This window comes from Panthera tigris, chromosome E3, assembly GCF_018350195.1.
Source record: "Panthera tigris isolate Pti1 chromosome E3, P.tigris_Pti1_mat1.1, whole genome shotgun sequence".
In the NCBI taxonomy this organism is placed as follows: Eukaryota; Metazoa; Chordata; class Mammalia; order Carnivora; family Felidae; genus Panthera; species Panthera tigris.
The window spans coordinates 26,038,783-26,056,050 of record NC_056675.1 but is presented as its reverse complement, the minus strand read 5'-3'; the positions used below and the strand labels follow the sequence as shown (position 1 = coordinate 26,056,050).

Here is a 17,268-nt window from a genome sequence, read left to right as displayed (position 1 = left end):
AAAACACGCTAACCCAGCTTAAACTTTTCTATCAAAAATGGCATTGTTGCTTTCTAAGAATGGAAATGGATGAGGCACTTAATCAGAGAGGCCATTATGTTGTCAAAGGCCTTGCTGAGACTGAAGGATGGATTCTCAGGGGCATATGACCATTTTATTGCTTTTCAGCCCACGCCCGGCAATGCCACTCTCCCTCCTGCTGACAGAAGGAGAGGCAGCACTGATCATTCAGTCCTTCTGGAGAGCCTATCTGGTAAGAGTCTTGTGCAATTATGGCGTTTGGCCTGGTGGGGAATTTTTGTGATGCAGAGTGCCCATGGGAAAACTGTTAGATGAATTTGAAACAGAGGGTATTATAGCTAACATCCAAACCTCAGAAATAGGATTCTCTGTAAAATACATCTCAAAGAGTGGTTTAGTATTTTTACCAAAGCTTCTTTTGCAATTATCATGAAAAGTCCTCGACAGCCTTTTAATGTTGGATCGACTAGCCTGTATTACCTAAAAAATAATATTATTTACATACAGAGAGCAATACATGTTTGTTTTAGAAAAAGAAAATTCAGATAATTCAATTAGAGCAAAAAAAAAAATAGTTGAATTGCTGAAACTGTTACCCCAAAATAATCATTGTTGGCATTTTGCTGTAAAACTTTCCAAACCTTAAAAATCTTGATGGGTGAAACAGGTAAAGGGGACTAAGAGTACACTTATCTTGATGAGCACTGAGTCATGTATGGAACTGTCATGTCACTATATTGTACACCTGAAACTAATATAACACTGTTATGATAACTAAACGGTACTTAAAATTTTTTTTAATTTTTTTCAACATGTATTCATTTTTGAGAGACAGAGAGAGACAGAGTATGAGCAGGGAAGGGGCAGAGAGAGAGGGAGACACAGAATCAGAAGCAGGCTCCAGGCTCTGAGCTGTCAGCACAGAACCCAACGCAGGGCTCGAACTCACGAACTGCGAGATCATGACCTGAGCCGAAGTCGGACACTCAACCGACTGAGCCACCCAGCCGCCCCTTAAAAGTTTTTTAAATAAATAAATGAAAAATATAAAATTTGAAAAATCTTAGAAGACAGAATAACATATAGACACTTATCATATACTAGAAGTAACCTTTTCTTTTGAGACTTGTCTTTTGTAGCCATTTTCCTATTGGTTATCTCCAGTTTATCATTATTATAATAAATGCTGTCATACATATCTTTGTGCAGGCATCTTTGCACAATTGTCTGGTTGTTTATGTAGGACAAATTCTAGAAGTGGAATTTCTGGGTCAAAAGGTAAGTTCTTTTCTAAAGCTCCTGATCCATATTGTCATGTGGCCCTTCCGGAGGATGTACTTTGAAAAATTCTTACCAAATATACATATGAGAGTGGCCTGTGTATCTTGTGCTAAAAAGTATACATTCTCCCCAATTTTTTGGCCACACATCAATGTTAAGAAGCTTCCAATAAACATAAGCTCCTATTCTAGGTAAAAGCGTGTCTCTACCCAAGTCTGAGTGTTAAACATCAATGGAACTAGTTTAGATTTGATTTCAGAGGTGGTAAACATTGCCACAGAGAAAGGTCTCAGTGGACTTACACGGAGGCCAAACATCTCCATGCTGACGCTCTCTTCAGAGCTGCTGTAGGAGAAGTAGCCTGAGGTGAACATGCCGGCAAACGGTTGTCCAGGAAGAAATTAGATGAATTCTAATGAGATACAATTAATAAATCAATAAGCAAAATATTTGTTAAATGTTAAATGGGACTGTTCTTTATTATAAGCAGCTTACTGTTTCAGGCAATATTGTCCAGTGAACACAGGGCTCAAAGTCAAGTGTGAAGGTTAAATAATAGATTTGCACATTATAAGGAGCAAACTTGTTCCCAAAGAGTTAAAAGCCAGTAATAAAACCCTCTGTGATATGTCACGATTTAGATATAATTTTTAACTACATAGGTTTTCAGCATTTCCTACATATTTTATAGATATGGTCTTTGTCCCTCTGTAATTGACCATCAGCAGGTTAGTTTAAGTCCAGTGATGTCCAACCAAGGTGAAAGATTCCTGGCTTCCACATGCTTTTTGAATTCCACCTTTGCCGTCAGTATATTTCATTTGTGAGACTTGAACTTGTTACACTAGCATTAGCAGTTTTACTTTTCCATTTTCTGATCCTTTTAATGAGACAGTAAGAGCCAAATGCAATAAAATAGTGATTTGCAGATTTTGTTTCTTTAAAACAGCAAAGCCCTTTCTTCAAATCATACTCAGAAGCCTGAATTGTAATCACTATGTTAACAGTAAAAGGGGATGTTCTGTCCCTGATTCTCCCATGCAGTAATAAGACTTTCACACACAGGGGGCCTATGTTATGGACACAGCATGAGAAACATAGAGATCTTCCTCTACTTATCATGGAGTTACATCCTGATAAACCTAGTGTAAGTTGAAAATGCATTTAATATACTTAACCCACTGGACATCATAGCTTAGCTTAGCTTAGCCTAACCTATAAATGTTCTCAGAACACTTACATTAGCCAACAGTTGGGCAAAATCATCCCCCACAAAACCTATTTTATAATAAATTGTTGAATATATCATGTAACTTATTGAATACTGTACCGAAAATGAAAAATAGAATAGTTGTTTGGGTGCAGAATTATCCTCAGTGTATTGGTTATTGACCCTGGTGATCACATGACTGACTGGGAGCTGTGGTTTGCTGCCTCATGAGAATATTGTATAGCATATCACTCACCCGGGAAATGATCAAAATTCAAAATTCGAAGTACAGTTTCTACTGAAGGCATATGGCTTTCATGCCATCATAAAGTGTAATCGTAAGTTGGGGACTGTCTGTAGTCCTTAAGACAGCTGAATTCAGCTTATCACACCAACGAACACTGCCATATAAAAAGATGTCAAAGTGGCCCAAAATTTAACCGTGGCTATAGTACCATCATCACACTAGTGATATAGTACCTCACAGTACTATAGATGTTTACAGGTCAGTTTATACTGTGTGAGAGTTCAGGTTGTTCAAACCCAAACATCTCCTGTGCTAAAAATATATTACTAAAGGTCACCAAGTGAGGGGGGAAGATCCTAAGTTGTTGCCAGAAGGAAAAGAGGTCTGATATATGGGATGACCTTGGAAGCTTCCACAAAAAAGGAAGGACTTGGTCTCAGCCTTAAAAGAAAGATGGAACACTGGATTGTCTGCTGGGACCAAGATGATATCCCAAGGGGAGGAAATTGTGTGTGTGTGTGTGTGTGTGTGTGTGTGTGTGTAAAATACCAATTTTATTAAAACATACTGTATATTTTTATGGGGCGCTTGCGTGGCTCAGTCATTTAAGCATCTACCTTCAGCTCAGGTCATGATCTTGTGGTTTGTGAGTTCAAGCCCTGTGTAGGGCTCTGGGCTGACAGCTCAGACCCTGAAGCCTGCTTCAGATTCTGTGTCCCCCTCTCTCTCACTGCTCTTCCCCTGTTCTCTCAAAACTGAATAATCATTAAAAAATTTTTAAAAATGTACTGTATATTTTTGACAACTACACACACACACACACACACACACACACACACACACAAAGGATAGGAAAATATCTAAAGGGAAACAGAGCAATCTGACAACAGTGGATAACTTGGAGTAGCTGGGAAAAATTTGAGAGACCGTAGCCTTATATACACACTGAACAGTTTTTACAAACAGGCTATAGTATAATTTTCATCAATTTCAAATTTATTTAAACCATGTTTTCATGTCAATGGATGCAGAACACAAAATCCAATGATTTTGTTATTTATAATTAATAAATTAACCATTAATTTATAATTAATAAACATGATTATATTACATTATGATAAAAACACTCAATAACTTCATAAAGGGTGGTCACAAAACTCCACAGCTAACATATTTAGGGAGAAAGGACTGGGTGTTTTCCCCCTAAAATTGGGAACAAGACAAAGATATCCTCTCTACTTTAGTTCAACATAGCGCTAAGGAAATTAGGCAAGAAAAGAAATAAAAGGCATCGGATTGGAAAGGAGGAAGTAAAACTATCTCTATTCTCTGTACAGACATGATCTTCCATACAGAAATTCCTAACTAATTCACACACACACACACACACACACACACACACACACACAAAAGAACTAATAAACAAGTCCAGCAAGGTTGCAGGATACTAAATCAATATACAAAAATCAAGTGTATTTGTACATACTTACCAATGAACAAACTGAAAATGAAATTAACAGAACAATCCCATTTGTAATAGCATCAAAAAGAATAAAATACTTAGGAATAAATTTAACAAAAGCACTGCAAGACTTATGCTGGAAACTGCAAAGAAATTTAAAAAGACCCAAACAAAAGAAAATACAGCCTGTGTCCATTGATTGGAGGACCTGATGTTGTAAAGATGGCGGTACAATTTGATCTGCAGGTTCAATGCAATCTCTATCAAAATCCCAACTGCCTTTTTTTTTTTTTAACAGAAATTAACAAGCAGATCCTAAGTTTCATATGAAAATATAAGAGACCCCAAATAGCCAAAACAGTCTTGAAAAAGAACAAAGTTGGAGGACTCACACTTCTCTATTGGAAAACTTACTATATATCGCTTCTCGGCCTTTTGGCTAAGATCAAGTGTGGAAAACTTACTATAAAGCTACAGTAACCAAATGCTAGTGGCATAAGGACAGGCATAGATCAATAGAATAGAATTGAGAGTCCAGAAATAACCCCTTAAATTTATGGTCAATTGATTTTTAACAAGAGTGCCAAGACCATTCAATGGGGGAAAGAATAGTCTTTTCAACAAATAGTGATGGAACACCTGAATATCCACATGCAAAAAATCAAGTTAGACTCCCACCTCGTACAATATACAAAAATTAATCCAAAATTAATCAGACCTAAATTAAAATGCAAAAACGGTAAAACTCTGAAAACATAGGTGTAAATTTTCATGACTTTGGATTAAACAACAGTTTACGTAACAAAAAGCACAAGCAACAAGAGAAGAAAAGCACATCAGACTTCATCAAAATGGAAAACTTTTGGCTCCTAAGAACACCATCAAGTGAATAAAAAAGTCAATTCACAGAATGGAGAAAATATTTGCAAATCTTGTATCAAATAAGGGCTCAATATCTCGAATATATAAAGAATTCTCACAACCCGACAAATAACACAATTACAAAACTGGCAAAGGATTCAAATACACACTGCTTCAAAGACTATATGCAAACCCATGAAAAGATGTAGGAAATGTAAAGCAAAACCACAGTGAGATACCACCTCACACCCACCAGTATGGCTAGGATCCAAAAGACAACAAATGTTGGTGAGAGTGTAGAGATCTTGGAAGGGCTCACACAGTGCTGGTGAGAATGGAAGATGGTGCTGCCACTTTGGAAAGCAGTTTGGCAGTTCCTCAAAAATCTAAAAATTGAGCCACCACTCCATGACTCTGCATTCCCACTCCTAGGTATATATTTAAGGTAACCGAAAGCATCTGTCCAAACACTTGTACATGAAGGTTCACAGAAGCATTATTCACAGTAGCCAAAATGTGGAAAATAATCCAAATGCCCACCAACTGATGAATGGATACATAAAATGTGGTACATACATGTAATGGAGTGTTACTCAGCCATCAAAAGGAGTGAAGTACTGTTACTTGCTACAAAATGGGTGAACCTTGAAAGCTTTATGCTAAGCAAAAGGAGCCAGACACAATAGGCCACATAGTCCATTTAAGTAAAATATCCGGAATAGGTAAACCCCTACACAGAAACCAGATTAGGGGCACCTGGGTGGTTCAGTCTGTTAAGCGTCCCATTTGGCTCAGGCCATGATCTTGCAGTCCATGAGTTCAAGCCCCGTGTCAGGCTCTGTGTTGACAGCTCAGAGCCTGGAGCCTGCTTCGGATTCTGTGTCTCCCTCTCTCTCAGCCCCTCCCTTGCTCTCTCTCTCTCTCTCTCTCTCTCTTTCTCTCAAAAATAAATAATAAAGATTAAGAAAAAAAATTTAAAAAGACACCAGATTAGTGGTGGTCAGGGACTGGAGGAAGAGAAGCATTGGGAGTGACTGCTAATGGCATTGTTTTGGGTGATAGAATGTTCTGGAATTAGTGGGGATGGTTGTACAGCTTTGTGAATAAAAAGCACTGAATTGTAAACTTTAGAAGGGTGAATTTTATGTTATGTGAATTCTATATAAGGAAACAAATGAGGGGAGCCTAGGTGATTCAGTCGGTTAAGCATCTACCTCTTGGTTTCAGCTGAGGTCATGGTCTCATGGTTCATGGATTTGAGCCCCATATCTGGCTCTGTGCTGACAGTCTGGAGCCTGCTTGAGATTCTCTCTCTCCCTGTCTTTCTGACCCTGCCCTGCTCACTCTCTCTCTCTCTCTCTCAAAACAAATAAATAAACTTAAAAAAATAATAAACACATGAATATTATGGGGAAAAATACAAAGCAAGGCACTTTATTCCTTTTAACCATGTGTTCTTCTGACACAGGTTCTTGATTTGGGGCCTGGATTTGTGAATAACAGTGAGGTATCCTATGACCAGAAAAAGGGATTTTCAGGAATTCGTGAAGTGTTACCTCATAGCTGGCAATTGTACAAACTCTCTTTCCTTACACACTCGCATGTAGTTTCACTGCACTTACCATGAAGGTTTTGCAATTAATGAAAACCTTTACTTGTACTTTCTTAAACACCATGAAGGAAAAATATAGTCTCCCACAAAATTTGTTCATATGCTAAAATATACATAACATGAAATTTACCATTTTGGGGTGCCTGGGTGACTTGAGTTGGTTAACCGTTCCTACTCTTGATTTTGGCTCAAGTCATGATCCCAGGGTCATGAGATTGAGCCCTGCATCAGGCTCCCCACTCAGCGTGGAGCCTGCTTAAGATTCTCTCTCTCTTTTTCTCTCTCTTTCCTTCTGCCCCTATCCCCCACTCATGCTCACTCTCTCTCTAAAAACAAACAAATAAATTTTTTAAAACTATAAAAAAGAAATTTACCATTTTAACCATTTTTATTCTTCAACGTTTTTGTTTTTTTTTTTTTTTTGTTTTTTTTTTTTTTTTTTTTTTGGCACAGAGAGAGACAGAGCATGAACGGGGGAGGGGCAGAGAGAGAGGGAGACACAGAATCGGAAACAGGCTCCAGGCTCTGAGCCATCAGCCCAGAGCCTGACGCGGGGCTCGAACTCACGGACCGCGAGATCGTGACCTGGCTGAAGTCGGACGCTTAGCCGACTGCGCCACCCAGGCGCCCCGTTTAACCATTTTTAGTTGTAGAGTTCAGTGACATTAAGCACATTCACATTGTTGTACAGCCGTTACCACCATCCATCTCCAGAACTTTTTTCATCATTCTAAACTGAAACTCTGTGCCCACTAAACAATAACTCCTCCCTATTCCCTCCTTCCCCCAGCCCCTGACAACCACCCTCCTACTTTCTGTCTCTAGGATTTGACTACCTAGATAACTCATATAAGTAGAATCATATAGTCTTTGTCATGACTGGCTTATTCCACTTCGCATAATGTCCTTAATATTCATCTATATTGTAGCATGTGTCAGAACTTCCTTCCTTTTTTTATTATATTAAAACATTTTTAGTGTTTATTTATTTTTGAGAGACAGAGCATGAGCGAGGGAGGGGTAGAGAGAGAGGGAGACATAAAATCCGAAGCAGACTCCAGGCTCCAAGCTGTCAGCACAGAGCAGGACGCAGGGCTCGAACTCACAAACTGAGAAATCATGACCTGAGCCGAAGTCGACGCTTAACTAACTGACTGAGCCACCCACACGCCCCAGAACTTCCTTCCTTTTTAAGATTGAATAATATTCTTGGCAGGAAGTTTTAAAATCCAGAAATCTGACATCCTCACTTATCATAAAACTAGCTGGACATATCATAAAAATATATTTTAACCAACCACATTAAAAGAAATGTCACATGGTATGAAAAGCTATGTGTACTGAGCTATTCTTGGTAGCTGTGACTTTATAATTAGCCATATAAATAGATTCCTGGTAGTTATTACTAGGTATTAAACACATCTGTAAAAGGAGACATACTCTTATTCCTTCTTTCAGAACACTAGAGTAATGGTTAGTCTAGATTGTTTCAACGTGCAAACTGAATTTTTTAAATCCATTTGGATACTGTGAATGAAATCTGGTCCTCTGGACACTCTCCTTTCTTTCTTTTTTTTTTTTTTTTTTAATTTTTTTTTTTAACGTTTTATTTATTTTTGAGACAGAGAGAGACAGAGCATGAACGGGGGAGGGGCAGAGAGAGAGGGAGACACGAATCGGAAGTAGGCTCCAGGCTCTGAGCCATCAGCCCAGAGCCCGACGCGGGGCTCGAACTCATGGACCACGAGATCGTGACCTGAGCTGAAGTCGGCCGCTTAACCGACTGAGCCACCCAGGCGCCCCTGGACACTCTCCTTTCTGAAGTGTGATTGGTCATAAGCTGCCACATCAATGGTTCTTCTGCTTATGAAATACTAGATAGAATAGGTAACAATTAATAGAGAAAACTCTGCTCTCCTGTGAAGTTCAAATGAAGTTCTGATGGGCCATAAGGATTGAAATTTCCTTAATGATTTAGGACAGAGAGACCAGATAAAACCATTGAATATTGGTTCTGTCTAAATAAGCTCCAGGTGTTTTATGCCTTCTGCCCATTTGTTTATTTTATTTTGTCTAACTCCGCCTAGACTCCAGTGTGGCACACAGTCTTCCCTCTTCCCAGGATCAACTTCCCCTCTAGGCACTGTGACAACTGACAATCACAAAGGCTACTAATCATTACCATTTTTGTTCATTTGATGAACAATACAGAGCAAGGTTGCTCCAGCAGAGCCTTTGTGGCTTTGCAGGAAAAAAAAAAAAAATTGGAGATCCTGATCTCCACCTGCAGAGAACAATGAGAATCTGTGCATTTATACTTTTGTCTGTTGTGCAATGACCTGGGGTGGATGAGGTGCCCCCAAGAAGAAATAGCTTGCTGTAAACGAATAGCACATGTTTAAAGTCGGACACTCCCCCGCCCCCTCACCGCACAGGTGGGTCTGTGTCGGCTTGGACACTAGAATATTGTATCCCTCTGGCTACAGGGATTAGTTCCTGATGGGCAAGACCTAAATCAGGCCACTCACACCTAGTGAAACTCCATTCTGGGAGTCTTACAGTTGTTCACACAGTGCAGCAGCTTGCTTTGCATGGGGGTCTCTGGGAGGCCCAGCTGTCCGCAAACATCTTGCCACTGTGTGAAGAACCCGATGGAGAAGTGACTGCAGAGGCGAGAGAGATGAGAGACAGGAGGGAGCTGAGCCTTTAAGGCTGTGGAACATCTGGATTCAGCTGTACAAATGAGTCTCTTCCAGAGGGGTTTCTGTCACAGTAGGAGTCCTGACAATGATAATTTTCAAGATAAAAAGTTCTAGACTCTTGATTAGTTGCACATTAAAGAGGATATGGACACAAAATAGAAACCTGGGTTCACTCGTACAGAGAAATTATGTCACTTTGTCCCAGGGAAAGACTGGGGCCCATATCGGCTTGCCCGTAGTTGGGAAGGGGAAGCCTACCCCAAGGAGCAAAATTTTCTTAGGCACATATATTATTTTTATTGCTTAAGTAATAGATTTCCATTGTGGAAAAAAGGATAATACATATAAGTTTTTAAAAATTCAGAATCCCTTTAGAATTTTAGAATTTTTAGAATTTAGAATTTTTCCTGTTCATTAGGAAGTTTTTAAAACAAAATTATGATGATAATCACTGTTTTGTGCCTGCTTTTTCCCCTTAATGATTATATTGGGAATATCCTTCTTTGTCAGCACACAAAAGTCAGTTTCACAAATTATAATGGCTCTATAATACATAATTTATTTAACCATAGCTGGACATTCTAGTTTTCTCTACTATGTAACATATATTATGAAAACATCCTTGTTCATATGTCTGCACCCTTATCTGATTTTCTCTATGAGATTAATTGCTAGAAGTAGAATTGATGGCTCAAAAAGTAAGCATCTTTTTTCAGAATTTTGACAATTATTTCTATATTATTCTCTAGAGAGGCTGGAGACTAGCCTGTAGATATATTTACATGCACCAGCAATATAGACAAATATGCCCTGCTGTAGGTCTAGACAGGAGAGTGAAGAGAGGAAGAGTAAGAGATTGGGACCATAAAGTATGTTGAGGGAAGTTGAAGTTGCATGGACTGTGCAAGAGGGTATGAACAGGTAAAGGCAGTGTGACCAGTTGTGTGGGTTGTACACTGCACAACTCTGTCTAGGGAACACCATTTGCAACCAGTACAGCAGATCTCTGAGGCTTCACGAAGCCTGAAAAGTGATGATTGAGCAGCCACTTGTTATATCTAGATATCTCTTGGCCTATTCTGGTAGCTGGAGGCTGAATAAGTAAAGCTCTACCAGAACCAAAGTTATGATACAGGATCAGAATTTTCTTCATGAAAGTGTATGACATCTTTTAGATTAAGTAAAATGTAAAATAATCAATACTCAATAATGTAGTAATTATAAAGTAAAGACTGGGCATTTACTCAATGCAACATTATGCCGACACTAAAAATAATAAACAGAGCATAGTGACAAGATGGAGATTGCCATAGTATGTTAAGTGAAGGAAGAATAAAATGTCTTATATATATATATGTATATATATATTGTTTATAATTATGTTAAAACAAGTGCATGTAGATAATGCACAAGAAACAAATATATAAAAAATATTGTAGTTGTTCAGAGGTGGGATGAGGGTGACGTTTTTGCCCTCTACTTTTTTTTTATTTTTCAAATTATCTATTGTTTTTATAGATAGAAACAAAATTATATGTTATTTTTACAGTGGAATAAAAACATGTATAAATGATTCTTTTTTAATGTTTATTTTGAGAGAGTGAGAGCGTGAGCAGGAGAGGGGCAAAGAGAGGGAGAGAGAGAGAATCCCAACTAAGGGCCAGGCTCGAACTCATGAACCATGAGATAATGACCTGAGCTGAAACCAAGAGGCAGTCGCTTAACCGACTGAGCCACCCAAGTACCCGTAAAAACATTATTTAAATAAAGACTTGGAACCCTACATTTAACCATGATCCCTTTTCCTCTTTTCAAATTTGGCATCATTAAACTATTATTCCTCAGCCTGTTTAGGGCTCTGTGTGTGTGTGTGTCTTTGTGTGCGTGCACGTTTACACACACTTGTGTCTATGTGTAGAAAAGAACTAGGCTCAAATGATTTTTTTGGGTTGCAAGGAAGTTTGATTATTTTGCCTATAGCTCTCCTGTTACAGTCTTAATTAACAAGAAATAACAGACCACAAGTCATTTGGAGAACTCTTTGATTTCATGAACAAAGAAAGCCTTTCACAGCACATGTGTTAGACTTCACTAGAGAAAAACCCATTGGATCAGCCAACAGTTTAAAAGGCAGGGGAGAAATATTGGCATTTCCCTCTTTATTTTTTTTTTAATTTTTTTTAACGTTTATTCATTTTTGAGACAGAGAGAGACAGAGCATGAATGGGGGAAGGTCAGAGAGAGAGGGAGACACAAAATCTGAAACAAGCTCCAGGCTCTGAGCTGTCAGCACAGAGCCTGACGTGGGGCTCGAACTCACAGACCGTGAGATCATGACCTGAGCTGAAGTCGGACGCTTAACCGACTGAGCCACCCAGGCGCCCCGGCATTTCTCTCTTTAGAGCATTCTGAAGATTCTAAATAAAAAGTGGTGTGTGTTCCAAAAGAACTGAAAGTGGGGTCTCGAATAGATATTTGTACACCCATGTTCCTAGCATTATTTGCAATACCTAAATCGTGGAAGCAACTCAAGTGTCCATCAATAGACAAATGGATAAGCAAAATGTGCTATACATATGAAATGTAATATTGTTCAGCCTTAAAAAGGAAAGAAATCTGTAATGTGCTACAACGTGGGTGAACCTTGAAGACCTAAGGCTAAGTGAAATAAGCCAGTCACAAAAAAGACAAATTCTGTATGATTCCACGTTATAGGAGGAGCTTAGAATAGTAAGAATCATAAAGACAGAAAGTATAAGCGTGGTTGTGGGGCTGGGGAGAGGGTAAATATGGGAGTGTTCAGTGGGTACAGACTTTCAGATTTAGAAGATGTGAAGGGTCTTGGGATGGATGGTGGTGATGGTTGCACAACAGTTACTTAATGTACTTAATACTACTGCATAGTACATTTAAAAATGGTTAAGGTGGTGGGGCGCCTGGGTGGTTCAATCGGATAAGTATCAGTCTCTTGGTTTCGGCTCAGGTTATTATCTCACAGTTTTGTGAGTTCAAGCCCTATGTTGAGCTCTGTGCTGGCAGCATGGAGCCTGCTTGGGATTCTTGCTCTCTGTCCCTCCCCCACTCACTCTGTCTCTCTCAAAATAATAAAGTTAAAAAAAATGAAAAAATGGTTAAGGTGGTAAATTTTATGTTATGTGTATTTTACCACAATAAGAAGAAAAGAAAGAGATGGGTGTTCAACTGTGTTTGACTTGATTGAACTTGATATTTTCCCCCTGAAAAACCACTCCTTTCTCTTAAAGTTAGGTAGAAAATGGATGAGGAGAACAGTGCAGGATAAAAGCCAAGCAACTATGAAAAGGCCCTTCAAAGAATACAAAGAAAAAGTTTTGTAGTTCCTCCCATATTTTTATGCAGACATCAGAAATTCCAAGTTGAAGCTCTGCACTTAGGGGAAGAGAAAATTTCATCCACTTCTGGCAGCTGGCTGGGCTGGTAGGCGTGACCCCCACCCCCCCAAAATGAGAACTTGAAGTTCTCATCATTAGCCTTAACTTTCTTGCTCTTAAATGTTGTGGGTGAGTGGAAAGACTTGTTTTATTATGTGTAAAACATGCTCCATGGCCAGTTGTTAATAATATGGGCTCTAGCAGCAGACAGATCTGTTTGAATCTGTATGTCAGGTTATTGATAACTTTGGGTGGGTTATTTAACTTCTGAACCACAATTTCCTGTTCATAAAATAGGAATAATAATAGTTCCCACCTGTGAAGATTGAATCGGATGGTTAGTCCACATTTGGGCCTTGGCACAGTGCCAGGCACATAGTAAATCCACAGTAAATATTAGCTGATATTGTTGCTGTTATTATTACTGGTTCCATCTTCCTTAGATCAAGAGTTGCATGCTCTACTGAGTAAGCTAACCAGGCACCCCAGGGCATCTGTTTAAAAAACCAGCAGGTGGCCTTCTTATATAGTTCATCAGGGACACCATGCATGCTCCCATCTCAAGGCCTTTGCACTTGCTGTTTATTCTTTGCACTTGGCAACTCTCAATCACAGTACCTTCTCTTGCTTCATTCAGGATTCTTCTTGAATATCTGTTCTGGTCACCCTTTCCAAAATGGCACCCCCTCATCACTCTCCAGCTTCTTACTATGCTTTGTTTTCTGCCTACCACTTACCAATCACCTGACATCATACTGAATATTCACTTGTTTGTCTCTTGCCTGTCATCCTGACCGGAATGTGAGCTCCGTAAGGGTAGAGGTTGCTTGACTTGTTCATCCTGTATCCCCAGCCCCTAGAACACTGTCTGGCACATACTAGGTACATAATAAATATTTTAGTGAATAACTGAATCCCTTAAATTATCTCTCTAATGAAGGCATTTGAAAACAAAGAAGGACAAACTGTTCTGTTCCATTTTAAAAGCCCTTCTCTGGGATTGACACAGGCACTTACACACGGACTTTTGTGGGAAGGTACTTTTGTACCAGGATCCTTGAACTCAACAGCTGTGCTTGTTAATCCCCAAGAGATCACTCTTGAGAAAAGTGTATTCATTTTAGCATTGGACTTTGTGAACCACCTCTGCACCAAGCCTCGTAAGGTGAAGAAATGAAGTGTGCGAGGGGAAATTACGGTCCCCCAAACAGGCTTGAAAGGAGAGCACCAGCTGAAAGCTAATAGAGTGTGTTTAATTCATCTGAGTATTGGACAGAAAAGATTGTCTTCATTCGGAATTTCTGTCCTGAGTGCTGATATCTCCTGACAGGTGGGCAGACTTCCCTGGCAAAAGTCAGACATTGTATTGTGCAAAAGGAATGCTAAAAATGGGCGTTGCATCAGATTACCCTCAGCTTTCCTCTTGATGGTGCACAGCCATCTCTTGATAGCCTCAGAGGGTTGGTCACGACCTTTGTGATTTGATAAGAAATCTCTGCCCACGGTTCCTCTAGTGGGAACTCCACATAGACAGATTTATCTTCTTAAGGAATCTTCTTGGTGTTTGCTGGCCCATGAATACATTTTCAGTCTATTTTTCAGTTTCACTATCACCTTACCTTCCCAACCAGAAGATCCCCAAATGCCCTTTCCTTTAGGCTGTATTGCAGGTATTTGTGAATCTCCCCCATAGTGAAATTGGTTGTGAGCATTTTCTAACACATGGAGAATGTTTATAAGCTATTAGGGAGATCTAGGTCATGTATACGAGCTGACAAAGTAGAGTAAAACTTCTGTACTTGTCAACGTTCTGGAGGTCTTGGTTTTAGGTGGGGATCCCGATATTAGAACTCTAGCATGTGAAGTGGAGTGCCCCCAAGGATGGCTGTGGGTATCCCTTCTGCTGGTTCCACTCAAATAGAGGTCTATTCCCTCCATTGACGTGTGGCTCCATATGTTCACTCTCTCATTTGACAGATGTGTATTGAGGACCTTCGACTTGCCAAGAACAGTGCTGGGTGCTTTAGAAACATCATCCACCTCTTGATGAGCTCAGAGGAAGCAATAACAAGAAGAATGATAATAATGTTAAGAATAGCAAAAATCTAGGGACACCTGGGTGGCTCATTCGGTTGAGCATCCGACTCTTGATTTCAGCTCAGGTCATGATCTCAGGGTTCATGGGATTGAGCCCCATGTTGAGCTCTGCAGTGACAGCATGGAGCCTGCTTGGGATTCTCTCTTTCCCTCTCTCTCCACCCCTCCCCAGCTTGCATGCTTGTGTGCATGTGCAAACACACTCTCTCTCTCTCTCTCAAAATAAATAAATTAATTTAAAAAAAAAGAAGAAGAATAGCAAAATCTAGTGTTATTGCTTCTTTTGCTATGTGCCAGGCATTGGATTAAGTGTTTTACAAGCATTATTTCCTTTATGCTTTACGCTGATCCTATAAAGTCGGCAGGTAGGTACTACTTTTATCTCATGTGTAGATGAACCAACCAAGGCCTAGAAACCCTAAGTGACTTGCCCAACATCACACAGTGATAAGTGGTAAGGCCAGAGTTTAAGCCCAGGTCTGACTGTCCTCAGAATCCCATCTCTCTCTTTTATTTTTATTATTATTATTTTTTTGCATTCATACTAGAAATGTATGAGAGTTCCCATTGTTCTATGTCCTTACCAGTACTTAGTATGGTCAGTCTTTTTTAGTTTTAGCCATTTTAGTGGGTGTGTAGTAAATCTCATTTTGTGTATACATGTTTTTTAATCAAGTTTCTCAAGATATATATTACATACAGTAAAATTTACCCTTTGTTGTGTATAGTCTTTCAGTCTTGACAACTGCATATAGTGTAACTACTCCCGTAATCAAGGCATAGAAACATTTATATCATCTCCCAAAATTCTCTCAGGCTGTCCCTCTGTAGTTAACCCCTGTCCCTACCACCAGCCTTGGATGCTCACTGATCTGTTTTCTGCCCCTCTGGTTTTGCCTTTTCCAGAATGTCAGATAAATGGAATCATAAAAAATATAGGCTTTGCATCTGGCTTCCTTCACTGGACCTGATGCATCAGGTTCCTCCATGTGGTTGTGGAGATCAGTAGTCTCTTCCTTTTTACTGTTGAATGGTATAGCACCCCAATATAGCACCCCAATAAGAGAGAGCTCTTAATCCTGGTGATGAATTAGCACATGTGAGTTTAACAAAAGACTGGCTTATCTATTACCTATGGATTGCAATGGTTTCAAGCCTCACTGTATATCAAGGTCATCCTTGGAAAGATTTTCTTTTTAAATTCTAATACCCAAGGCCTCATTCCCCTGAGATTTTTGTTCAACTGGCCAGGGTGAGAATAAGAGATAGGCAGTTTTTAAAAGACCCCTGATGTGACACTAATGTATAGCCAGATTTAAGACCCACCAGTGAATTGGAATCCACTTTGCTACCTATCTACTAGATGATCCAGTGCAAATCACTATCCTCGGAATCTCAATTTCTTTCTCTTTGAGACTGATAATAGCTGCCCAGCTCATCACGTTAGCATAAAGATCAAAATGTTTTTCAGTGGCACCACACAAGAAAGTGTCCTGTGAATTCTAGCTGCAGAAATGAATGGTATCACTATGGGTGTAATTATCTATCAGTGTCTTCCCTATTTGAAAAGTACCCTATTTGAGGTTTTGTTTCCTAAACACATCAGAGAGGTTTTCAAGAGCAGATGGAGAGAGTAGTCTTTCTCTGTCAATTTTATGTGTGCTATTAGAAGATTGCTTGAGGTATGAGAGTAGCTGGAACGCCAAGGAGCAGATGGAGACGAGAAGTGGGATAAACACACCCATTCCCGAGGCGGTGGTGATGTGGGCAGATCTGAGCATGGCTGTAGACCACGATCTTCTGCCGGATGGGTTAAGTCAGCACTAATTTGTGGAAAGTAAACACTGATGTAACTAAAAGGACAAGACAAGCAGAGGCATGGCGTCAAGGATTCAATAAGAGTCCTCACCTCAGAGCAAGGGAGGAGAGGCCTCCTTGTCCCTGGCAAACGTCATATGAAACAAGAGGTCCTTTTACAACCACATCTGACCAACTCAGAACATATTGCAAGGAGGAGCATGTCAGTTTGGGTATGGAAATGGATGGCCATCTTTGTATGAAAAAAGTCTTCCATTGATATTTTTATTATAAAATGGAAGATTTTCATGGTAAACAAAACCCATATAGAAATAATGTCTTAGCTTGGGCTGCTGTATAACAGGATGCCACAGATTGGGGAACTTAAGCAACAGACATTTATTTCTTACAGTTCTGAAGGGTGGGAGCCTCAAGATCAAGGTGCCGGCATATTCGGTGTCTGGTGAGAAACTTCTTCCTGGCTTGCAGATGGCTGTCTTCTTGCTGTATCCACTTATGGCAGAGAGAGAGAGAGACAGAAAGAAAAAATTCTCTGATTTCCTCTTAT

General features: G+C 39.6%; 1 protein-coding gene across 6 annotated transcripts in view; it reads left to right on the top strand.

The window, feature by feature from the left end:
• IQCK (IQ motif containing K) overlaps positions 1–17,268 on the top strand; it is a 124,832-nt gene that overhangs the window by 54,637 nt on the left and 52,927 nt on the right. For 4 of the 6 annotated variants that reach the window (XM_042970938.1, XM_007087294.3, XM_007087295.3 and 1 more), the window contains exon 7: positions 169–253. The exons of the other annotated variants lie outside the window; for them this stretch is intronic. In XM_042970938.1, coding sequence (XP_042826872.1) covers positions 169–253 — 85 coding nt within the window. The remainder of the gene's footprint in view (positions 1–168; positions 254–17,268) is intronic. 6 annotated transcript variants of the gene reach the window in all.